The 27,596-nt window shown below is 26.8% G+C and overlaps 1 protein-coding gene across 2 annotated transcripts; it reads left to right on the top strand.

Moving 5' to 3' along the window:
* Positions 1-12: 12 nt before the first annotated feature.
* Ttd14 (TRPL translocation defect 14) lies at positions 13-25,711 on the top strand. 2 transcript variants are annotated; one of them, XM_043043724.3, is made up of 14 exons: positions 13-199; positions 3,468-3,535; positions 5,284-5,321; positions 8,118-8,155; positions 8,355-8,405; positions 8,745-8,873; positions 11,241-11,335; positions 13,303-13,407; positions 13,486-13,563; positions 17,247-17,342; positions 18,759-18,855; positions 18,947-19,035; positions 21,175-21,290; positions 23,719-25,711. In XM_043043724.3, exons 1-14 carry the CDS (start codon positions 142-144, stop codon positions 23,933-23,935), a joined length of 1,275 nt encoding a protein of 424 aa, XP_042899658.1. In that variant the 5' UTR covers positions 13-141; the 3' UTR covers positions 23,936-25,711. The 2 variants fall into 2 exon arrangements, with proteins under 2 accessions (XP_042899658.1, XP_042899659.1); XM_043043725.3 differs by lacking the exon at positions 8,355-8,405 and having other exon boundaries at positions 14-199.
* The last annotated feature ends 1,885 nt before the right edge of the window (positions 25,712-27,596 follow it).

Here is a 27,596-nt window from a genome sequence, read left to right as displayed (position 1 = left end):
AAGCTTAACTGCAACATAACCGGAATATTATTTTGCGCGAACATAAACACGTTTCTGCATAAACAAATGAGCACTAAAATATTACAAAACTAAGGGTGTTAATAAATAAATGTATAGTATCGACTCAACAATCATTTGATAATGACACTTGATCCGGAAAAGAAAGAAAAAACGGTGTATCGGCTAGTCTTAACTGGAGGTACTACAATTAAAGACCTTCCATTTTTTATATCGAGCATTTTCTTTATCTGTGTAAACTGAATTAAACAAATGTTCAAAAGAGATGTGTATCACTCTTTTAATTGCTATTTATTCATATTATTTAACTGTAGCATATATTTTATTGTTTTCTTTACATCATTAATCACATAAGGGTTTTGTGCACATAGGGGTTTTCATTTTCACTAATGTTTTCAATTTCCAATTGTTATTGGTATTCTTTTAATTCAATAGTGTTAAATATATTTTTTCAGCTATCTCTGTATCTTATGAAGTTTAAGGTTAGAATGTAAATGAAGATATTAAATTACAAGGTTATGCGATTTTGTATTTTTCAACTGTTAATTTTAAACCTGCATTGTTGTTTTCTTAGAGTCGAACTACATTTATTTAATGTGCTTGTACCAATTAAGATAATCGCCTAATATATCTGTTGTAGTGTCTTAAGGTTACAGCAGATGACTTGGGTAGATACTATAATATTGTGTTTCGAGAGCTATAAAAACTGACATTTACCTTAGTTATAGTATATTAAGTATCTGTTAACGTAGATAATGAGGCATCACTAGTGTCAACAGTAGTTGTGGAATATTTCCATTTTGTGATTTATTGTGGCATATACCACAATCGATCACAAATCGCCAAGGCACCAAATGGATTTTAAACTAGTAAATTTTATTAAAAAAATACATACAACTTATACTACGTCAGGTGTATGACTTATAAGGCTATGACTTATACCCTTCAAATTGATTGCCTGTGTTTTTTTTTTCTTTTCTTTTTCCCAAAGTTTTTTGTGGGCCACTGTGGAAGTATCCAAGACTTGGCTCACTACGGAAATCTACCCATAGTTTGGCCTTCAGGAGGGAATAAATATTAATGACTATCGATACATTTAGCTATTATTTTACCTCTATTTTGAAGAAGGGTATTGATACTATTATTTGTTACTTAGTAGAAAGAGTTAAATAAAAAAAAAATTGAATCTGTGAGAAAGAAAAAACAGAATATTCACTCTAGATTATCTATTTTATATTACATTGATACAAAAATTAATTTCATCAAATTGTAATGATGAACATTTGTTATAATGTATGCTAACAAACTTAGACAAATTAAAACCCATATGTTATTGAGCTGTGCGATAATTCTTTTTTATTCTTACTGAAATTAATATAGGTATAGAAACGAACTTTTCTTTTTATACCACAGTGGGAAGCAGAGTTAAGATAAAATGAAAAAACTTTCTCAACATCTCAAACAAACGAAACACAAAATCTCAATTAAACTTTCTGTACTCATTGATTAAGTCTTGTAACCGTTATTTTCAATCTTTTGTTGACTTCCCATTTTGGCTAAAATAGTTTGAAAATGACTGATTTTTTTAAAAATGTATAATTTTTATAGTATTGATTGATATCACAGGGATGAGTTTGGTGAAATACTAAAAAAAGCTGAAAATAGAAGTCCAAAATGTTATATGCAAAACACTTTTTTAGTAATTGAAAAAATTTCTGAAATTTAAGTGAGAAAAAAAGTTTCTGTAGGAAACATTATTTTAATAAAAATATTGTTGCCAGATTTTATTTAATTAAATTGTATGAATATGAATCTCAATGTGTGATTTTAATATCACGCGAGTACGAATCTCAACATTTAATTTTAAAGATGTTTAAATATGAATCTGAATGTTTAATTTTAAAATGAAAAAGGCAAGCTTTCTTTGAAGAGGCAGATTAGTTTTTATTCCTTTTTTAGTAATAGTAAAAAAATGTTCTGAGATGGTGACAAATGTTTCGCGAACAGCAGTTCTGGTGGGAAAATTTGCGTAATGCATTCAATATCTATGCCAAAATTAACGCCAAGTTTCAGCAACTTCTGGACAGTGGTTCACTATTAAATAAAAAAAAACAACTCAGAAACTGACTAATTCAAAATGTGATATTCATAGTTGCCCCTTAGCCAACTTCAATTTTTAAAAAAAATCTTTTTTGCTAGTTAGGTGCAAACAGGTACAGATACAAAAATATCTTCAACATAGTTTGTATTTCACAGAGTTTTCCCTAGGAGTAAAACTGCTAATGTTATTGAATTCAAGACATATGATGTTCTGGAATATTTAAATGTGTAGCTTTATGGTGTGTTTTAAAAAATTTCACTGTTTTACATTTTTTGAACTATTTTAATAAATTTACGTAACTTTTCTTATTTTTAATTTTGTTCCTTTTCTTCAAATTGTTTCTAAAATAAAACCTCTATATGTACAAATAATACAAAACTGAACTCTCTATCTGTACAAATAATACAAAATTGAGCTCTCTATATGTACTTAAATACAAAGTGATTAAGACAAAGTGTATGTAATGTATTAAAAATAGTTTTTGGAAGGGGTACATTTATACAGAGTTATTTATATCTATCTCATTGTTTTTGATGCATCAATATTTCACTATCAACAGGGCTGATTGTGCTCCGGAAAAAGTCCGGATTTCCGGATTTTTCGCTAACTATGATCCGGAAGTTTCCAGAGATCGAAGGTTTAGACGTTAAAAAAAGTCGTTGATCACAAAAGTTTCCGGAAATCAAATTTTCAAAGGTGGAACTTAAAAACACAGTTTGTTTTATTTATTTGTATGGGAGAGCCGGATACTTTATAAGCTTATATTCAAGATTAATATTCATTTTTTATCAGTAAATAGTTATTATAATTATAAACTCAAGAACGAAAGACATATTTGTAAACTTCAATTACTTCTCCAGGTCTTTCAAAAATATGTGTAAAATTTTAAATATATTTTAAGTAAACTAAGAAATATTGAGAAAAAGGAAAAAAGCCTTGTTAAATTTTTTTTCGAATTATTCGATTTAAACTTTTTTTTTACTCAAGAATTTTTCCGGAATTTTGACTTGGGCTTACAATCACCCCTGCTATCAATGAATGTTCAACTTTATTACCGATTTATAAGTTAACACCCTGATTTTCATAAAATGTTTGTGTTTTGGAAAAGTCAACTTATATACCAGAATATATAGTAGATGTTATATTATTCTTGCATTAAAAAGTGTAGCTATGTTGTTTTAATTGTTTGTAAACTCGAGAATCTATTGCAATAAAGCTTTTATTTGTAAGAGCCTTTTAATAATTTATTATTTATGTTAATTAATCAAGGTGTTCATTTTTTTAGGAATATTATTATTTGTATATACTATGCAGTATTTAGTAATATTTTCTTAATTATGTATTTTAGGACCTTGTAGTGGCAAAACAACTGGCCAGGCTAGGCTATGTACTTTTTTTGAAAATCTTGGATGGAAGGTGAAGAATTGTTACAAGTGTCACATTTAATTTTAAATTTTTGTATCTTTTTATATCAATAGCCTTTTTCCCTTCATCTTACTGTAAAATTTGTATAAAATGAATCTATGTTTAATGTCTGTTTTATTGGTAACCTATAGATAATTTAAACATAATTAAATGTGTTTTATTTATGTACTTTAAAGAGATGAAGAGATATGTTAATTGTACAATTAGATCGGCATATTCATAGCTACATACATTGACCAATAAATTGCATTGTTATTATTTCTGTGAATTTAAAGTCATTTTACTGAAAGCATCCATGAAATTTAGAAGATTATTTTTTTAATTTACATGTATTTTTTGTAATTTTCAAGATACTTTCATTTAGGTATATCATCACCAGTGTTTTCATCGCAGAAAAAAAATGGGTGAGAATTTCTCACCCTTTCTCAAAAAAAAGGGTGAGATTTCAAAAAATTAAGTAAGATCTCTAAAAATTTAAAAAAAAAAAAAAAAAAAAAAACAGACTTAAAAATCATTTCTTTAATTATAATACATTTGTAACATCTTCTAATTTTTAAAGCATTGAGTACTTTTTTTGCATCATCATATGGAAAATGTTCTACATCTACTTTTTCATCAGTTATTCTCATTAAGTTGCTCAAATGCGTGTTTGTTTCGTTTTGATCGTTTCTACCCACATTTGTTTCATTTTCATTTGTCCGTTTCGGAGTAGAAGATATTGCCTTTACAAGGTATTTGTCCATCTTAATTAATACGCAAAAAATTTGAACTTCTTACATGGAGAAACCTTACCTACGGTAAACACGTGGTTACAGAGAAATGCGTTCTGAAAGAGGTTCCGAGGGATGGTGTTCTGTTGTTCTTAACGGTTCTGAACAATACTGGTAAATAGGGAAGCTAGATAATGGGGCAGATGTTGAAAATAATGAAAGATCCAGTAAGGAAAGTGAAACGAATTTCATTCTAAATGGTGCAATGAGAATTTTTTTTTCAAAATGCAAGAAATTCACGAATTTTGAGATTGGTTTATAGAATGCGCGAATTTCTCGCGATAATAATTTTTTAATGCGAGTATGCAAGATTCTCGCGCTGTAGTGAAAACACTGATCACATTATTTATCAATTAATAATTGCTGCTCTAAAGTTCATTCGACAAATCTTGAAAGCTTCAGTATATTTTATAGATAAATTCTTTTTTTCATTCAAGGTTTGTAAAAAGGACTTAATTTTCTATCTTTTAAAAAAGAGATTTTTTCTTTGCTGTATCAATTGTCGTTCTAAATTACAAAAAAAGCGCGATTTTCGCACTTTTTTCTGCAATATTTATCAGAAACTAGTTATTTTATCATAATTATGTAAAGTCTTTGAAAATGTTTTTGAATTCTATGTTTATAAATTAAGAACTTTAAACGATAGGAAAAAATAGTTTTTATTACTGCACAGATCCTAATTATGATTATTATTTTTTTTTTTTGGAAAGTGATTAAAAATATTTTTTGAGTGCTTAAAAAATACTTAAAAGATGCTTATCTTTTGTTGAATTATCTGACTATGCACCCTGTTCAATGCATTTTACGTGAAAGCTGATTAACCATTATGATTTCCTTTGTAACATTTAATTAATTTATTATCACAATTGCATGAATTGTATGTACTGTATCAATATTTTTGGTTATTTTAATTTGTAATTTTGGCTACGAGAGTAATAAAAAATGAATTAATAATTTTAAATATTTCAGGTGTATCGAGTGCCGGAGGCTGCAACTGTCTTATTAAAGTAAGTTTTTAAAACTTGTTTTAGTATAATGTTATTATTATTGAATTTTTTTAATGTCTAACAGTCCAGGCAATAAAGCTAAAAAATGTATGTTACCTGGAAAATTTAGTGTGACTTTCTATTTTTTGTGTATTTATGTTTCTTGTGGAGTGTTAAAAATGAATCCACATTTCACGAGTAAATTTTTTCTGAGGACTGCATCATTGTGTGAGGAGGTCCTTCAGCTCTTTTATGATGCCGATGAGTCTGCTGGTTTTGTTGGGGGAAATTAAAAAATGGAAGAGACATTAAAAAGTATCTTTTTAAGAACGCTTAAGGAAAATTATGATTATTAGTAGAAGGTGAGTTTTCTCTATTGGGTGGAAATACTAAAATTCTGGAGGGTTACTAGATCCCACAAAAGAATTTTTATAAAATTCCAAACTTTTATTAATTACTTTTGTCAATTGAATCAGTGTGAGAGGCATTCTATTGTCGCAGTCATTATTCTCATATTCATAATTCTTTGATTTATTGCTTTAGGGGCATAGTAGGTATAAAATTTATAGGAAATTTTTTCTAGCTGTCATAGCCATCAGAAATTTTCTTTCTTAAATCAAAAAGAGTTATATTTAAAAAAAAATAATAAGGATTTTTCCTGCAAAAAATATTTTTTAAAAAAATTTTTGGTCGTAAAATGCAGATTCATGTTCAACACCCCAGAAAACATAAATGCGTAGGAAATAAAAATATCTTACTATTTTTTCCAGGTAAATTCCTCTATTGTCTGAAATACAAAAGTAATACTGCATAATTGTTCATTTTTCGCCATTTTTGAAACTGAAATTTTAACACTGAAAAAATTTAAAAATAATTTAACTTTTTGATGTATTTCTTGATTCTGTCTCTTTATTAGTAGATTCTTTCTAATTATACGGGTAAAGCTTCTTATTGATGGATGCCCATAGCAGCTTACATTGTTGGCTTCTTCTATCTTGAATGATTCACAGGGGAAAGGAGGGAATAATTCATAAATTTAATCAAGAAAAATTAAATATTGTAGTTTAAAAAAACATTTTAAAATCATATATATAATAGAAGATTATAATATTAATGTTATAAAATAGTTTTCTTTACACTTCATGAGAAATTTTTTTAACAAAATTGTCAGGATTTTAGATTTAAAAAAATTCTTAGGGTATCTTTATGAAAATGCAAAAATTAAATGATGTTCTTATTGCACTCATGACAAACTATATTTTTTTAATTACTCAATTTTTTTTATTCTGTATTCAAGAAAAATAACTCTTCATGAGCCTTTGAATATTTGTTTCTGTTTTGAAAGGCACAATTTTACCCTAAAAGTAGCTTTTTTAGAATCTTATGTCTCTATAAAAATAGTTAAGCAACGTATTGACAGTCGTTAATACCATCCTTCCTTATTACAAAGCTAATTATACTATTTATATTAACTCCTTACTAAATTGTTTCCCTCACTAATTCTGAGTGATAATTTGATATAAATTGTTCAAGATCCAGTCCAATCCCACACAATTACTTCATTTAGAAAATGTTTAGTTTTTTGAAAGGTTTGGGATTATAATTTAACTGCTAAATACAGTTCCATGAAACATTAATTGTAAATGGTACCAAATTCAAAGGTTAGAAGTTTTAGTGTATATGAAAAAGAAAATTGTTATTAATTTATGATTTAAATTGATTTGTTGACTTTTTAATTAAAACACCAATGCTTGTTCAAAAATTTTTGTTTTGATTTTGATAGGCCCAACTTAAATTAATTTTGCTAACTAGTAATTATCTTTATACAAAAAAAGTGGCTAAAATTTTCTTTTAATGTGGGAGAAATGTTGTAGTTCAATAGGTTAAATTTTTATAAAAACAAAACTTTGATAAAATTTTTTTATCATGCATAAGAAATATTCGAAAAGAGAAATTTTTTTTATAGAGCTAAAGTAACTACAACTGTTGCATTAAGGTGTTTCTTTTAGTCATAAGTATTTTTGTGTAATTTAACTATATTTTCATACAAATATATATTTATAATTTAAATTTAACTTCAATTATACTTCAGACAAAGTATTAAGTAAAATTATTATCTTTGGTGGTAGTCTCGGGAAAGAATATATGATTTCTTTACTTAAATTGTATAAGATTAGTATTGTTTAATTCTTGTTTTTAACTTAATAGTTCCCTATTTCCGACTGATGTTGCAAAAAATTTGGTGCTGACACTTTTCTAGACAAAGCATTTATTACTCAACTCTGTATGTTACAAATAGTAATTGAAACTCGCTTATTCTACATTAAATTATTTCTACTAATTTTATTTATTTAAAGTGATTAATTTTGTGGTTTAGTATAAATTAACATATTACTGACGTACATACAATTTCTATTGTAATTTCATACCAGTTCTTTATTTTAAAACATATTAGTAATATTCTCTGTGTAATACTGGTGTACAATTTTGTTTGCAACAAGCAGTCGCCAAATTTTTTTTTAAAATTAAGACATTAGAGCTAACATAAACATAAGCTTTAGAATCATTTTTCAGTCAAAAATGGGTAGATATTCTATCAAGAACCATGTTTGTTTATTGTATCTCTTAAAAAGTATATTTGTTTATTGTATCTCTTAAAAAGTATATTTGTTTACTGTATCTTAAAAAGTATATTTGTTTACTGTATCTTAAAAAGTATATTTGTTTACTGTATCTCTTAAAAAGCATATTTGTTTATTGTATGTTAAAAAGCATATTTGTTCTATTTCACTTCTAAGAATTCTTGCTCTTTTCCAGTGGGGGTGTACGTTTTCCAGATTTAACTCCCAGTGAGGGTATGCTTTAAATATTGTCTAACCATTTCGCTAATTTCTATTCTGTTTTTAATATGTTTTGTGGCTTTTTCCTTTACTTTTTACTTTGCTTTTGTTTATTTTTTTAGTGGCTATTGTTCTTGATTATTTTTATTTTCACACTTTTGACATTGCATTTTGTAGTATTTAACTTTATTTGTAATCTATTTTTATTTTTTAGTTAGAACTGAAAAATGTTCTAAAAAAAGTTCTAAATTCAGACTTACACCAGGTGATTTAATAATATAGCATGCTTATTATACTTCTTGTTTTATTTGTGTATATTTTACATATTTGTGCTTAACATAATTATACATTGCTATTTTATCCAAATTTTATTTATTTTTTCTTAATTTTTATTTGAAAAGTTTTATGAAATTGTAGTTTGAACATAATATGTAATTTTTTTGTGTGTATGTTTTGTAGTTTTAACTCATTTTTGATATTTTAGAAAAATAGATATTTATGAAAAGGTATTCATTGCACTGCTGTAGTTTGAATATATAACTTAAGTTTAATAGATACTTTAAAATATTTCAATCCTCTAATTTCTAAAAATTTCTTTTTAAAGCTGAAAAATTTCAAGAAAATTTGCTGAAAACTATGATGGCAATGGAAGAAACATATTTTTCCTTAGCAGAGACATGCGATCGAAACTGCTTGGTAATATGTGACCGAGGCACTATGGATGCAGCTGCTTGTAATTATATAACTTTAATCTTCTCTATGATTAATTTATTTCCATTAGCCATAAACTTTTTTTCTCTTTTATTTTTTCATTAACGTTCTCTATAATTCATTAAATTGCTTGCATTAAAGTTTGACATTATATTTTTTTGTTATCTATGGAAAAAAAATGATATTTATTCCAGTACTAATACCCGCCCATTAGAGTTTACCAATACACATATAAATGTGTAATTCACACTTAGGATTTGATTTCTACTCCTTGAAAAATTTTTACTGGGTTTAAAAATACTCCTTTTAAAAAATTTGTTTTTTTTTACTCCTTATGAAAAAAATAATCCCTAGGAAATAAACCAATGAAAGTAGAGTGAGTTACACACACCCTTTTAATTTGTTCTGAATTTAGTAAATTAATTGCTGTTGCTCTAACAGTGCCAATGACTGCAGCCACTTTTGAAAGAGATTGTGCAACTGCAAATAGAATAAAATCCAAAATGCCATCTTTGAAGCGATGGAGTGACCTGTCATTATTTTTTTTTCTCTAAGGATACGTTTTTTATGCCTCCATTAAAGGTGTTAATTGGCGCGTTAATGAATGCCCTTGAAAGTGCTTTTTTCATTGGGTGTTTTTAAAAAGTGCTTAATTTTCCCTTTTTCAAAATGAGATTTTTCCTTTACTATGTTGATTTTTGCTTCAAATTATGCAAAAAGACACAGTTCACATTGTTCTATTCAACGTTTTCACAATTAATTCAACCCCAATCTATTTCAGCGCATTCTCAGTCCGTAGCGAATGAAAACACCATTCGTTTCACATGATTCAAAATTTCATGATTTTTGACATGGCGGTTAAAACAAGATAAAACCCAGGGCCGGATTACCAATTAGGCCATGGCCTGGGGCCCCATAAAATGGATTTTTTTTTACAATAAATTTAAAAAAATTAGGAAAAACAATGTTTTTTCAAAATGTTATGATTATTTTTTAGTTCTAATTTAATTATGTAAAGTAAAATTTAATTTATTATTATTTATTTTACATATGTTTTCTTAAATGAAAATAAGGATATATAAATACTTTTATATTTGAATAAATAAAAAATATATGAGATAAAAATGGAATCTAAGGGACCCAAAAATTTGAATGGCCTAGGGCTCCGCGTACGCTTAATCTGCCCCTGATAAAACCATCAATTGTCCAAAACTTTCCAACCCTGCCTAATTATATTTTTTTAAAGTGCTTAAAAATATTTTTTGAGTGCTTGAAAAGTGCTTATTTTTTGTTGAATAAATTGGCTACGCCTTTGTTTATGAAAATGGCTTGAAAGAGCTGTTTTAAACAAAGGAAAAAAAATTTTAAAAAAAGAAAAGAAAACATGATAAATGGATGAAAAGATTGAAATAAATTCATTATTGGAATATGAGTATCAGGAAATTTGTATTCCGCATAATGCATTTTTTGTGGAACATAAGTTACCTTTCTATGAATTGTAAATAATGTAAGTGCTTAGTTTTGAACTGAATTGATAACTAGTAACAAACATCCATTCGATTTAAAGATGAATTTACTGTATGTATAGCTGGATTTGCTAGTATTATGTGTATAGCTAGATTTTGATAAGTAAGTAAAAAAATTCTTGTTCGTAGCAGTGCTGAATTTAATAGTTTTATAAATTTTCTTTTTCATTGGCCAGGTGCACTTCTAGCTTCTCAAAGTTTTTCTATGTTAGTTTCTTACTGGGTGATACTAGTACTGGGCGATATCAGGATTCTTAAAATTGCAATATATCATTAGAAGATATAAGTTTTTTCATGATATATTACAATATTTTCTATATAACTAAATTAGAGAGATATTTTTTCGAACAATGTTTTCTTTTCCAAATGAAGAAAAAAAGACTTTTTCTCCTAAATGCTTCCAAAAATCATAATTTAAAAAATATCTGAGTAATTATAAAAGTTATATATATATTCATTTTTGGATTTCCTCTTTTTTACTTTCTGACTGCTCTCATCCCTGGTTTTAGTGTGTGAAAATTCAATCATTAAATCAAAAAATATTTAAAAATTTTTTTTTGTTGTTGATTGTATTTGTATTTTATCACAAAATTCTTAGGTCTAAAAAATATGTAGTTTGCAAAGTGACTTAGTATAAGTGATTTTTGAGTACTTTCCCCCCAAAATAATTTATACATAGCTCAAAAATAACTCATTCTTAACATTTTTGCCCTAAATAATATGATTTAGTTAGATTCACTTTTTAATGATATTAAAAAGAAATGGCTTAAATTTATTCAATTAATTTTTTAACTAGTTTATTTGTAACACTTATATCTTTTCCAATGTGTGTTTCATATATTTATCAAAGTATTCTTTTAAAGTTATACCTAAAGAAGTGTGGGAAAAGATGCTCTCTGCAAACGGTTGGAATGCTGTACAGTTAAGAGATAACCGATACAATCAAGTTACTCATTTGGTAAGATAAGATTTATCTTTATGCATTTGTAAAGAAATATATGAAATTGTCTTTTATTTCTTCAAAGTATTTGTATATTGATTTATAATTTGTATTTTGTCTTATTGTCTTGCTTATTATTGTAGAACTTTATTCTTATTTGAGTTCTTTATTAAAATTGTATATAGTGGAAAGTCCCATATCCGGAATCGTCGGGACTTTGGCAAGACCGGGAAATAGATTTTTCCGAATAATAGGTCTTTAAGGTAAACATATTAAAACATCTTTATTCAATAAAAATAACAAATAGACAACAATTAAAGTCAATTTCAATCAATATATAAGTCCGTGTGATTTACCAATTGCTATTTTGGCAATCGCTATTCCTTAACAAATATAAATCTTTCAGTAAAAGTTTTAAATTGTCATCTGTTTCACTTTTTAACAATTACTACGCCACTGAAGATTTTCCTTGAAAAATCTGCAGATATTTCCTTTATATTAATTAAAATGATTCTTTTTTTTTCTTCATTAAAGATAAAGATGTCACTTTCATTTTTTTTTTAACAAAGTATATATTTATCATGCAAATGTATTTTTTGAAATACATTTTCATATAAGAATTAAATTTGAGAGATTTATAATAAATTCTCCCTCTCATCTTCTGGAGCTACTTCACTATTGTATTGGACTGCAAGACACCTTATATCTGAGAAGACGATGGCCGGCATAATTTTAAAAAAACAAACAATAAATTCTATTTTATTTATTTATTTATTTTAAATTTTTTGTATTGTACACTTTGTGCTAAATCTTCTACTTCGGCTCATATTCTTGTTCTTATCATCTTTATTAAATAAGTTTTTTCTACTAGCGCAATATTGTGTTGCATTATTTATTTTAACAATTTAGCAATGTTGATGATGATACATTGCAAAGTAATTTAAAATTAAATTTAATTGTTAAATATTATGCCTTTAATAATATTATGAATTAAGCCTGCTTTCATGTGACAAATGACACTTTAAAAGCTAAATGTGCTTGAGCCAAATTAAATCCTACAGGGCAGGGCTCGAAAAAACTCAGAAATTTTGCCCGTCCCCGAGGACGGCTTGTCCAACAATGTACCCGTCCTCCTTTGAAACTAACCCGTATCTTCTAAATAAATAAAAATATAATTTTCTCTTATTTTATTCAAACATTTATATAAATTGCACAATGAATTAGTAGTTACTAGGATTACAAATACTAGGATTACATTATACAGTAATAAAAGAAATACTAGGCAACTAATAGTAACTTAGTATTTCTTTTATGAAATAATTTAAATGACAAAGGTCAAGTTATCTGGAATGTCAATTTATTCGAGGGTACTGCGTTTTTTTAAATGAATCAAATATGAGGTTTGCCAGTTCCACAATCAAGCCAATGATTTACAGAGGTTTCTGCACAGACATCTGAAAGGGGTTTTCCATTTAGGTAGATGTTCATGATTGCGTTTAATGCTTCTTGTTTAAGACCAGTACGTAATGTGTTTTTTTTTGTAAGTTTATTGCTGAAAAGCCCCTTTAAACCGCTGCAGTACTCACCGACAGAGAAAACATCAATTCCACCATACACAGTATGTTGCTGTATTTCGAGATTAGAGGGTCATTTTAGAAGTGAGGTGCTAGACTCTTGTAAGATAACAAAAATTGAAAATGCATCACGAACATTAACGGGAAAATGGCTGTCCATGCGGACGTCAGATTCAAGAAATTTGTTGTCCGCGGGGAATTTTTGACTGCTGAGGACGGGTGGTTTTCTAGCCCTGCTACAGGGAATCTAAAACTTTGAAATTTTTTTCTTACTAAATCTAAAACTTCGAAATTTCTTTCTTACTAAATCTTGAACTTCTAAATCGTACTTTAAGTTTCCCCAAGCTGCTTCTTAAATAATTCTACAAAGGCTTACGAATTAAATACTTGAATTTTTATTTTATTTTTTAGATTACAGCTGCTGATGGAGCTGAAGAATTTTATAATCTGGAAGATAACAGCTGTCGTACTGAAGGTATTGAACTAGCTAGAGTTAGAGATTCAAGAGCAGCCGAGGTAACTGTTGATAATTGAGTAAAACTGTATGAGTGTATTGATTATTCTAAGATTAATCCTTAATTTTTTTACTTTTAGGCATGGGTTGGGCATCCATATATTGATGTTATTGATAATTCAACTGATTTTGACACTAAACTAAGACGATTGATATCTGTGAGTAGATATTCATATTTGAGCATTAATTTTCATTGTTTTGTATTTCATCACTGATATTATAATATGTAGCCAATTTACATGGTAAATTATGGCTTTTAAAGGGCCACCTTATGAACATGGACTTATCTTAGAAAACTCATGAGTGTTTGTATTTGCAAATTAATAAAAAAAAGGTAACAAGACTGTTACTTCTAAATCACAGCAGTCTTTAAAATATCTATTACCATCAAAATAATAATGTTTTTCAATTCAGGTAAATCAGATCTATATGCCAGACATTTGCTTTATTTCAAACATTTAGTTTATTTTGAAATGTCATGTTCTGTTATTGGTTGTTTCAAATGGCTTATGTTTTTACTGATTATGTATCAAATTTCCTATGTTTTGTCTGATTTGAATGTTTTATATTTTTACTGATTATGTTTCAACTTTTGTTGTTTCTTTGTTTGAAAACTGTAGGTTTCTTGTTTTATATTGCAATTTCTGATCTTTCTATTCATTATTTATTTGTTCAGGGATGAGATTTTTCCGCTTTTTAGCTGATTTCCGCTTTTTTCACTTTTATCTCTTGAATTTCAGCTTTTTTATCAAAAATTCAGATTTTTCTAAAAATTTCACTTTTTTTTATAAGTATTCCGCTTTTTCAGAAAATTCACCCGTTTTCAAAGAGAAACAGAAAATTCAAACTACATAACTACCAATCCTTTCTCATTTTTACTTATTTTAGCTATTTTCTCCCCTTTTACTCACAGCGGGTAAGATTTTCCGAATTTTTTACCCGCCCTCCAGATAGATCCGATTTTTGTAGTTCAAACGACGCTGTTTCTGACAAGCCTTTTAGAGGTCCCAAGCCTGGAATCTGCCAATATCTCGATTCTTATTCACACGATTTTAATATCAAACATAGCTTTTCATATTTGCGTGTTGAGATTCTTATTCACGCGATTTGAATATTGTACGTTGTGATTCGTATTTACGCCTTTTTAAAAACCTATGAAGCGATTCGTATTCACGCAAGTTTAAAATTCAATGTCTTGATTTGCTCATGCTGTTTATAATATCAAACATTGATTTTCATTTATACGTGATTTTAAAATAAGGCATTGGGATTCGCACACGCATTCTAAAAATTATGCATCATAATTCTTATTTATGCGATCTAAAAATTACGCATCATGATTCGTATTTACGCGATCTAAAAATTATGAATCGGGATTTGTATTTACGCGTTCTAAAAATTCTATATCCCAGTTTGTATTTTCTCATTTTCAAAATCATATATCTAGTTTCATATTCACGTAATTTCAAAATCCGTAATTGTTATTCATATTCACGCAATTTTAAGATCAACTCTCGCGATTCTTGTAAGAAGTAAATTTTTAAAAAAAATTAGTTACTATAAAGGTGACTGTTTTTCTAACGACGATTATTAGTATGTATATGTAAGTGTTACAACATCAGAGAAACTGGAAGGGGGGCAATACTTACATTCTGTGCTTGCAAAGAAGAAAAAATAGGATTTGTCACGAGATGTTTGAAAATGGACTAACGACTAAATATAGCAAACATAAAAGATATAGGAAACAAAAGCAATAACTTAAAAAGGGATTCAATTTAAATTTTTTTTTTTGTTGGAAAAAGAGTTAATTAACTCATCATCAAAATTTTATTTATAATTGCTGTTATTTATGCTATAAAATGCAAAATTCTTATCAAATAAAAAACAATTATCTAAACAGTTGCTGATTGTCATGTAATTTTTCAAACTAAAATACCAATTTTTGTATGTTAAGGAGTTACTATATATTTCTACTTCACTGTTATTGATATGTTTCAAAGGGCTGTAGTTAGGTTAGACTATAACATGAACATAATGATTTGGTCCATTGTTAAAGTTTTTTTCCCCCAATATAATTTAAAAAGTAATATTACTGATATATTTGCTATAAATCACATAACAGTATTTATTAAAAGAAATGAAATATTAATGTATATTCTCAGTAGTTTTAATTTGCTAAACCAAGTAGTTTTTCAAGTAATAATTGTCTCTTATGTGAACTGAGGAAAAATATAATTTCCAGCTTTATTTTTTCAATTGGTAATTTTTATTTTCACTAAATGTTAGGTATCAATGTTGTCGTTTTTATAATAATAGATTAGTACGCAATTGTATATCAACACATTATTTATTACCTTAAACTGTCTGGAATTTATTATTAATGGACTGCGCTTGCGTAAAATTTACAATCGTGGAAATTCAGCTTTTTTGCCTTTTGACTAATCTCATCCCTGTTTGTTACAATTTTAATGGCTACTGTTATTTTGTAAATTTGTTCAATCGCATTTTAAAACTCTTTTTATTTCCTTTGTTATACTTGATGTTTTTCTCCACCTTCTCTTTTTCACTTTATTTTTTAAACTGTTTCATACTTTGTCAACACATTGTGCAGTTTTAAAAATATGCATATTTTAGGAGAGATTAGATATGAGAGATCAGTTTCACAATTTAAATTGTATTGTCTATGGAATGTGCCTTATAATTAAAAAATATATATATAATTAAAAATACCTTTCTTATTTTACTTTGTCAGTCCATAAAAGTTTTTGTTAAAAAAATTGTGTTTTTACTCTAAAAATGCTTTTTGAATTTTTTAAGGCTTGTAATATGTATAATAAATAATATTTAAATTTTTATGAGCATAAAATAACATCTTAGTTTGAAGTGAAATTAAAAATAATACAATACAACTTAATGCATGTAAATATCAGATTTTAGCATTTCATTCAGTATTTGCTATGAATTCTAATTTCTTTTGAAATCGCTTGAGTTAAAGTTTTAAAATTAATTTATGTAGCAGTGTTGTAGCAAAAATTATAGCATTACAATAACTATAATTTTTAGTCTTATCCTCATAACATCAATGAAATTTTTTTTTGTCACTTTCTATTCAGCAAAGGATTGGGTTAATTTTGTGCTATGTCGATGTAGACTAACGCAAAAAACAACATGAATGAACCACAACCCTTCATTTGTGCATTTCATCAACTTTATGTACATTCATCTATGTGTTTTTTGCTATAGTCACTTTTGTTTCATTTTTTAAGTATTGTTTTTTTAAAAAATTCATGCTGTTTATATTAAATATAAATTCTAAGCGTGAATGATCATTTTTCATTAATTTAATAAATCAAATCTCATTAAAAAGATCTCTCCTTAATGACTAGTCGATTTTTGATATTTTCTTTGATAAAATAACCTGGTGTGTATAACTAATAATATAAAACTATATATAAAATAGTAGTATATGTAATAAAATATTTTATTAATTTGACTGTTTATGACAGTTATTAAAAATAAGATTACATTATTCTTCATAAAGCAAAATAAAGGCATTTAAGTTAACATTTTTGAAAAAAAAGAGACTTTTTCCAGAGTTTTTGCTTGACTGATATTTGATTTTCTGCTAAAAGAAATTTAGTAAAATTTTTCACTGTATATTTATTTCTTGTAATTTTTAGTACAAATTAGTTATAGTTATGTTAATGATTTAAATTTAAGTGTCATTACCAGAGCTATTTAATTCATCAGTATTTTGAATTATAAGTTTTCCAAAAAATGCTGTTTTAGTAACTTTTGTTATCTGAATGTACAACACTATAATCACCGATAATTTTTTTAGAGTGTCTGTAGAAGAATTGGTATTGATACTAGCGACAGATTGGCCACAAATAGTCATAAGCTTAAGTTCCTAGTCAGTCATTTAGCTTCAGATGAGGTAATATTTTTGTTGCATAATTCATCACATAGTTCTATTATTAATTCATATGGTTTTCAAACCTCTTAGTGTAACCAAAATACTGGATGTTAGAATTTTGATAATGAAGGATCTATTTTATATGAATTTTTATTGATAAACCACAATGAATTTATTTTCTAATCTGTTCTTCACGTATTAAATATTTTTGGGTATAAAAATTAGACAAAATTTCAAAAAGCTAGGTCTTGATCTCTGTGACTGAATTTTTTCAGGCTTTCTGCGACAAGCTTCCATTTACCTAATATCTTTCTGCAAGATACTTTTAATAATAACAATTACTAATTTAAAGTAACAAAAGCATTGCGTTTACAAAAGAAAAGCCCTACTTGAACAGAATGAAACTATATAGTTTTTTAAATAATTTTTATGAATCAGTACGATTTAGGAGCTGTAAAGTAAAAACTCAAACGTGTGTTTTAAAATTTTTATATGTGTAACATTATGTTAGAAATATAGAATAGATCTCATTTTAACCAACAAAAAAAAAGATTTCATTTCAAATTTTTTAAAAAAAGCGACAAATGTAATTGAATAATTAATTCTTTTGCCACAAATCTTAGTTAGTAAAAAAATCCTTGCTTACAGTCATATTTTTTATTAATGTGTGTAAAATAGGGTGTTCTTTAAGGAAATGAAAGGAAGAACATCATTCTTAAACCGAACTATCTCTTAAACTTTCGCGATTTCTGATTTTTTTCTCTCCATATTATTTATTTGAAATTCTAGTCGAAGCCAGCTAGTCATTTCCGAATTTCTCTTTTTTTCTGGAATGAAAACAGAAAAATCATGAGCATTTCTTTCCATTTCAATGTGCGAGAAAGGTATCTTTAAAATATAATTCTGCAGAAAGAGAGAAAAAATTAACATCTTTCAAAAAAATTCTCGAGAAAAGAAGACCAAAATATTTTTACTTTCCAAAGGAAAAATCTTTCTGCCAAAACTCCAACATTCTGTGACATTGTCACGACAATTCTGCCACAGGGAGTCTGATTGCAAATACTTTTTGGTAACTAAATTTTTCTGTAAATCGGATAAAATTCTTACTTTTTTTTCTTTTTTAGGAATTTCCTCTGAATTTTATCTGATTTACAGAAAAATCATGAGCATTTCTTTCCATTTCAATGTGCGAGAAAGGTATCTTTAAAATATAATTCTGCAGAAAGAGAGAAAAAATTAACATCTTTCAAAAAAATTCTGGAGAAAAGAAGACCAAAATATTTTTACTTTCCAAAGGAAAAATCTTTCTTCCAAAACTCCAACATTCTGTGACATTGTCACGACAATTCTGCCACAGGGAGTCTGATTGCAAATACTTTTTGGTAACTAAATTTTTCTGTAAATCAGATAAAATTCTTACTTTTTTTTCTTTTTTAGGAATTTCCACGTTACCAGGATTTTGAAGTTGTGCATCACTATTTAGTTACTTCAAATCCCAAAGTTCAGGCTAGACTGCGAAAACGTGGTCAAAAGGGTGATTTTTTTTTGTTTATAATTTCATTTCACATTTCTATTTCCTGTTGAATTTTCAAATGTATAAAATTTTTCTTTTTTATCTTGCATAGGAAATTGGAGCTATTTGCATACTCAGAGGCGTTCTGACTCCAATCAGGTCATTGAACTAAAGAGGCAAATTACCCACAGAGATTATATTGTTAGTCATCTTGTTAATTATTTTATTTTTTGTGTGTATTTTTTTTAATTTGCTACTAAGGCCCTTTCTATTGGCAACTTCAAAAAAAAAAAAAAAGCACCCAACTGTGACTATTTTCGCCAAAAATTAGGCTAAAACGACTATTTTGCAATCTTGTGAAAAATCTCTTTTTTACCCATTGGCTACTAAAGAAATCAATTTATGATTTTTTTTTGTGTTGCTAGAAATGCTTAAAAATTGGGTTGTTGAAGCTGCAAATAACTAACATTAATCGAACTCTATAAGAAAAATAAAATATACATTTTGTGGAAATTAATATATATCAAATGTACCTATAATCTTACTATATCAGGGGTCTGTCTAGGATTTTCTGAGAGGTACCTATTTTGTGAAAATTTAGCCATAATTTAAGAAAATTAAAAATTATATTAAAAAATCAACACAAAAACATGGTAAAAATATGGATTTATTGTTTCTTACGGGATAAAAAAATAAAATTTTAAGAAAAAGTATTTTGCAAAACTACCGTTTTTCCTGAAGTTGAATTCGTGAAGGTACCGCTAAATGGTAGTAAATTTGGCCTTGACAGATCCCTGTATATATATGTCATATATATCATATATACTTATAATCTTTCTAAAAATGATTTTCCTTATTGATAGTAAAAAGAAAAATTGAATTATAACTATTAAACAGAAATAAACTTTGTATTTAAGAGCTTAAACACACCATAATGTGATAATCATGCATTTATATATATGTTTATTTACATGTATTGGTGATCAAAATCATTTCAAGTTAGTTATAAATTTAATAAAGGAATAGAATGCATAAATTTTACTACCACTTCAAATATGAAAAAAAAATGCTTAAAATGTATAAAGGTCTGCAGCTATGGAAAAAAAATAATAAATAGTTAATTATTGACCAAAAAATTTCTGCAATTCTTGAAGAAAAATAATTATATGGGAAATAAATTTCGTTACACATTAAAATAAGCTCATTAGTTATTGTATACTCCAATTATTTTTCATTTAACACATTATAGTTTATAATTCTTGACAAAATTCCAATTCAATATTTTGTTATTTTTGCACTGATAAATTAAGCACAGATTATAAAATATCAGTGTAATGTCTGTGTGTTTAAAGCATTTTTATTAATATTATTTACAATTATCGGAAAATTGTTGTATAGCATAATTTTCCGTTAACATATTGTAAATTGTTATTGGAAATTTTACATAACATATAATGTGTTGTTTTTTTTATGTAAATTTTAAATTATGTGTTATGTAAATTTTACATAACACATATCATGTAAATTTTTTCTTCATATATTTCCTCTTTTTTTTTTTTTTTTTTTTGAGAATTTCCTGAAAACCTTATAACTTGGTATAGCATGATATGTTCAATAGATTGAACTAAAACCTTTTGCTTTTTGTACATTTAAAATTAAATTATTGTTGTACATATTTTTTTGAAGTGTAAATGTCTAAAAAAAGAGACATTATTCGAATTATATAAATATTGTAAAAATAAATGAGAGGATGTAAGCTATTTTGGAGACTATTTTTTTTTTATATATCTGAAGCAACTAAAGCAATCATTTTTGGTGTATCACCTCATTGTTTACTAAATTTACATCAAAAGATGATTAGCATCATAATTGCTCTCAATGTAACTGTAAATTTTCTGACAATTAATAATTTTTAAACATGAAAATCAATTGTTTATTAATTATTTAGCCTCCTAATTGATTGTTGATATTTATAACTGTGAATTTTTCTCAATAATTCCTAACACAAATAAATAAAAATAAAATTAAGAAAAATGAATATTGTAAAAATTGTTTTGTTTCTGATAATAGTTGGTTTCCCAGTTGAATGAGTTAAAACCATTTATAAAATCCAGTTCCTTATTTATTTCTAACATAATATTTACTTCGTACTTTTAATATGGAAAAAGTATTTTAAATTGCAATTAGTAAATTTAAACAGCGTTTAGAAGTTAGTCACTTTTTCTTAGTTATTTTGTTGTAGTATTAAAATATTTCTGATAAATAGACCACCTTTGTTTCTAACTTAAACATTATTTAAACATTTTTAAAAAATCAACTTCTTTCGTGTTCCTATTTTAGAATATGCTAGCTCAGAGAGATGTAAGACACCATAAGGTATTGAAGAAAAGGAGGAGTTTCATGCTAAATAACATGTATATGCAGATGGATATTTACAAATCTCCCTGTCATCCTAGGTAAAAAAAACATTTTTCGCAATTTTTTTTAAAAGAAAAATGAAGCTAGCATTTTTTTGTTACTACATTTACTTTAAGTGAATTATCTTTTGTTCTGTACCTATATATTATGATCTGAAATCACAAAAAATAGGCTTATGTAAAGGTAAACCCCAGAGACACTAAGTTTTACATTACTTTTTGCAGATTCATTCATTTGAAAAACTTCTTAAAGATAAGTGTTTGTAATGGCAGAGTTTTAAGACTAGTTTCTCACATTATCTGACTCTCTGGTGGTTTACTTTAATCTGATAAGTGTGGGTCCCATAACTCTAAGCCACCCCACTGATATTTCTTCTTTTATTTTGTTTTACTCTTATGTTAGGCTTAGTTTTGAATTTTTCGGCTCCCAAGTTAGGAAACATTTCAACCAACTAACTAACCTTAAATCACCAGGTGCCAACTCTGTAACACAGCGAAATAAATGTAATTTCAACATTATATTTTACAGTGGCATGTTCAAGCAATCAGATATTTTAATTTGGATTTTTTCATTTTTTTCATTTTGAATATTTAAAGTCAACAGTGTTTTTAAAGTTGGATGCTATCTACAGGTTTGATCCAAAGTTGGAGACTAATCTGAAATTAAGAACCTTCTAGTTCATTGAAATAATATGAAGCTATCCTGATTTTGAAATATTTAATTTTGAAATTTAAAAATAGTGAAAAAAAATTTATTATTTAAATTTATCAGCTTTATTATATTTAATCATGATAGTTTCGTTTATTTTCAGCTTTAACTGAGAAGCAGAAGTTTTCAGGGAAATTATCGAATAAATACAGATCTTACAACTTTGAATTTTAAGTTGATTTGATTTTGTTGTTTTTAATGTGTCTTTTTAATTGTCATAAATAGCCTTTTTTGACCCTTGTGACATTATATTCAGCTATTTAATTGTCACTAATACGAGAACAAAGTTCTTAGCTTCAAAATTAACAACTTTATTTTCTTTTTGAGTATTATAAATTTTGCAGGTATTTTATAACTTAAATTATGTTCTGGGAGATTTTGAAGTAACTGTATCCTGGCTTGCATACCATTTGGAAGAATGTAATAAAATTTTGTATAAATGTATGTAAGATGTTGTTCAAAAATAGTATTAAAAAAGATTATCTTAATGTTAGACATAGAGAGCAAAATGCAGCGTACAAACTACTTCTTTATTCACATTGTCATCTTAGTATATTCAGTAAAACTGAATTGTTTTTATATCAAAATTGATAAAAATTATATTTTTTTCATCTCTGTCTGTCACCTTTGTTTTTCATACTGAAAATTTCGTGATTATGTAATTTAAATCGTGAAAGTTGAGAACGCTATTCTTTGGTGCACACCTCATAATATATTTGACCAAAGGATATTGTTTTGTGGATAAACAATAAGCTAATCAAGAAAGGTGGCATAAATTGGCACAGTTATTTTAATAATAAAAAAAACCTCTATATTTAGGAAATGATAATTCAAATATACAGTCAGACCTCTATTTAATGAAGTCGCTATATGGAAAATTCGTTAAATAGAAAATCGTCATTTAAAATACTTGCAATACGCACAACAATTTATAAACACTAGACATAATGAAAATAGCAATTAATGCATCTTTATCTTGTAAATTATTATCTACAATCCAATTGTTAGAATGATTTTAACATTTCATCATATGAAGGTTTTGTGATATCTTCATCATTTCTGTTTTCATCTTCTTAGTCTTCCTCATAATTTATTGCTGTATTGATTTTATTTTTCACACTGTCCAAAATATACGATTCAGTTGATGTGTCTTGTGGTTGCAGCTTCAGAATCAGTAAAAAGAAAATCATTGATCAGTACATTATTGTTAATTTCATGGTTTTCCCTTAGCTGTACCCATGTATTTTTTTTAAAAAGTTCTTCTAAAGGAATATCATCCTTGTCCTCTGCACTTTCCAAATTCTCCGCATTGACTAAGAATCCAACTTTAGCAAAACTGTTACGAATAGTACGATCTGTAATATCATAGTTCTATAGTTTAGAAATTTCTGTCATGCTTTCTTGTAAATTGATTTTTGGCATGGATTTCTGTATGAAATGCAAACAAAAAGGGATTTTACTGTTTTCTCTAAAAGTTAAGTAGCTGCGAAAATCAATTCAAGGTCATTTCCCCCCATAAAATGCGTTAACAAATTGAAATGTTCTAAAATATTTTGGGAAAAAGGATCGCAAGGAAAAGTTCGTTAAATAGAAAATTCACTCTGCTATTTAGAAGTTATTCTACAAAGAAATTTCCAAACTGTTCTCGGTTCCTCAAAGAAAATCGCTAAATAAATGAAAGTTCGTTAAATAGAAGCCCGACCGTATTTTTCTTCCGACATAAATTTTGATATCTGTACTTTTGTTTTCTTGATAAAGGTGTGATGGCTTGATATTGCTGGAAACATACACAACACTTAAAGGGGAGGAGTTTATTCAACGTCTGCCAGACTTCTTGCATGTCATAAAAGAAGTAACAGGAGATCCTTCATACTCGATGTTCAACCTTTCTTTAAAAAGCGATTGGACACCTAGCAAGCTTAAATCTGAAAACAACTGTGCTGATGGAGCTTATAAAACTATCATTGTCAATTAAAAAAAGTTATTTCATTGATTATAATTAGTTATTCAAGCAGGCATGCCCTAAATATTTCATTCTCCCGTTTCTTTAACCATTGTTCCTTAGTGCAAATTATTTGGTCCAAAAATCTAGATGTCTTTAACCAAGTTGTTTTGTTGAGAGTAGAACATTAGTTACAAAAATATTATTGATAATGTTATGTTTGTGTTAGTTTTGTAGTTGTTATGCACCAAATATTTTTAAACGTTTGTGTAGACTGTTAGTTTCAGTCAGTCCTGTTCGGTGAAAATGTTTAATAGTTTTAAACATTCTCCATGACTTAATATTTTTAAGCACTTTAATAAATTGCCTATAGTTTGAAAACTATAAAAAATTATATTTAAATTTATAAAAATCGTTAATATCATATCAGAGTTATCAAACTATGTTATTGGTTATATTTATTATAATGCATTTCCAAAATACAAATTATTAGTAAACTTTTTCAATGTCCTTACTTAATCTCATAGTAATTACATTTAGTTGTAGTTTTTGATAGTTATGCAATTGCTAAATATTGTAATTACGTAATTGCTAAAAATAATTGTTAAATATTTTTTAAAATCTTCCTTAAATTGTATCAATACTTTTGAAATTTTAGTCAAAAAGTATTTTTACTTCTATCAAATTAATGCCACTATTATAATTTAATAATAATAAAGTATTTATTGTAACAAATTAATTGCAAATTAAGAAAAAAATTACTAACAAAATTATAATTGCCTAGTGGACAAATTTGAATGAAATTTTTTCTTTTAAGTGGTAATATCTCATTATACAACATGTTTGTGTTGTAGCATAGCAACTAGCTAAAATCTAAGAGTAAATATTTGACTTTTACATTCAAATTTAAGTAAAAACAAATTACAAACTGTAATTTTCTTTGAATATTGTAGAGGCACATCATCAGTATTAAACTAGAATTGCTCACTATTTTTAACTGAAATTTGTTTTTAACATGGCTACAAAACTTTTTACACAAGTATAATAAGTTGTACCTCATTTTGATAGATTTTAAAATGCTGGTGGAAATTAATAAGATTTTCTACATCTTCCAGAAGTATTTGATACCAAACCTTTGGACTCTGTTTTTTTAACCCATGGTTTTATTATTCACTACTAATACTCAAATATTTCTTCTCTATATAAGTAATCCACCCATGTCTATGCCTTAATTTTTATAAGCGACTAAAACAGCATTTTATATTCAATTAAATATATTAAACAAATTCTTTTTTAAAAGGTATATTTATGAATATAATTCACTATTTCTTAATTGATGTTGTCGAACATTTTTCAGTGAAACTTATCTTTATTTTTCCCCAAAATGTTTTGTTAATCTCATATACTGTACCTTATTATTTTTTTTTATTGTGGAGAGTTTCTTTTGTTGTGTTTTATTTAAAAAAGAGCATTTGTGGGTGCACCTTTAAAGTTAAAGATTTGAGGATCTTAACTTTAAGGATCTTCAAATCTCTGATCAAGAAATATCAGATCTGTCTGATAAATGAATAAATATAAAAAAAAAAAATAATTTAGGTTCTGCATTGCTATTTAGCAATTAATTGTTTCGCTTGAAAACTATGTGTATATTTAAATTTTTGCGTTGTTAGGAATGTCTGTGATATGTATAAAATTCTTGAACACTTTTAAAATTTTATGACACATTTTTTTAAAACATATATATCATATTTCTGAGATAGTGCTCTTGATACAGGAAAGTGTCTAATTGAGTAAAAAAAATAATAAAAATACACATAACATGTAATTTAATTCCATAATTTCAGATAATGTAATTTAATTTAAGGAATTTTAGATACAAAACTCAATTGGAGACATGAGGAAAAATATACTGAAAACAAATTAGTATTTAGATGTCAGATTGCATTCATAAACCTATTCACAGTTAACAAAATTTGTTCCTATTTTTCTGATTTCTGTTCTACCTTTTATGTGAAGGATTTTATTCATTTTTATCTTTATTAAGTTTTATAATTGAGATCTTTGACTGATAATTAAAAAAGTCAACCATAATTTTAAAAGTGTACCTACAATTTGAAGTATTAGTTATTTTGGTATTATTTTTGTTTATTTTAAAATTTTGTGACCTTTTTTTTTGTTGATATTTGTTATTTGTTTGTCTTTCTGTATCTCACATTTATTCATTTGATCTATTTTATTACCTCTCACATATTCACTTTTTTTTCTCGGTAACTTTTATAAAATACTTTATGGCCTTTTTATAATTTGTAAATATTGTGAACAAATGTTTTATAAACCTACCCGACTGAATCTACGAATAAAATATTTGAAGTTTTGATAGAAAAAGATGAATTTGATAAGTGATACGAAAATTTCATATGGCAATTTTTCTCTATCGATTACTGACAGATAGAAAGTTGTTTCTAAAGTTTTAAATGAAATGAATTGAAATTTTTCGATAAATCTGTATTACTTCTCTCCAGGTGTGTTATCTTTAATTTTTGAATAGTGCTCTTTTATAGACAAAATATTAATTATAACTCCGAGCTCTTGCGTCAGTCTTTGAAATGTTCGCTCTGACTCCGGACTTTGGAAAGCCTGATTCTAACTTGTACTTTATTAAACTTTCACCTAATCCTAGAAAAGTATTCATATTATAATCTTCCACCACTCCTTATTCATTATTTTCAGAATCAGTGATGCATCAATGGAATTTATCAGGACTATCGGTTTTATCATTATGCAGGGCTGCAACATTTATGATGTAATTTCTTTTACCCCACTCCTTTGTTCATTATTTTCACAATCAGTTATGCAGCTATGGAATTTATCAGGACTATGGGTTTTATTTTTATGCATAGTGCAACACTTATGACTTGCGTAACAATGTAATTTCTTTTACCTCTCTCCCTTGTTAGTGGGAATGGGTTAAAAATGGGTTATGCAGAAATTTATCAGGACTATGTGTTATTTTATTATGTGGGGTGCAACATTTATGACTTTATTGGCAGTGTAATTTCTTTCGACCTACTCCCTTATTCATTATTTTCAAAATCAGTGATGAAACTGTGGAATTTATTAAGATTATGAGTTTTATTATTATGTGGGACGCAACACGTATGACATTGGTGACTGTATAATTTCTTTCAATTAACAAAATGAGTTTTGTTCCTACATAGTGTGTGGTGCGAAGAATTGAATCTTATGCCCAATGTTTTTTAAATTTATTATGTTTAAAACCATTGAAATCGCCAGAGAGGGAGAGCAGTGGAAAATTTTCCGAGTGATGTAAAATTGTGCTTGTACTTTTTTGTAATTCTGAAAAATATGTTTCATAAATTCTAATAATTTAGTTAATTCTGCTAAACCAAAAGTTTTTGACACAAAAAATGTGAAAATTTTAATTTTAAAAATTAAAAAAGAAAACCATAATTACATTTTACTAAATTAAATAAGTTGCATGTACTGAATGAAATTAAAAGAACTGTGCTCTAAAATTTATTATCCAGTTATTAGTTCATCATGGCATTAAGCTTTAAAATACTTTTTATTTTTTAATTCTGACAATAATATATTAAATATGGCACATGATTACCACAAAATGAAAAATTTTAATTACCTAAATTACGAAATAGTAAAAAAAATTAAAACAAAA

The sequence above is a fragment of the Parasteatoda tepidariorum genome, chromosome 2 (genome assembly GCF_982258835.1).
Source record: "Parasteatoda tepidariorum strain Cologne lab strain chromosome 2, Ptep-v5.0, whole genome shotgun sequence".
In the NCBI taxonomy this organism is placed as follows: domain Eukaryota; kingdom Metazoa; phylum Arthropoda; class Arachnida; order Araneae; family Theridiidae; genus Parasteatoda; species Parasteatoda tepidariorum.
The sequence above is the reverse complement of the archived record's forward strand: the minus strand, read 5'-3'. Positions and strand labels throughout refer to the sequence as shown.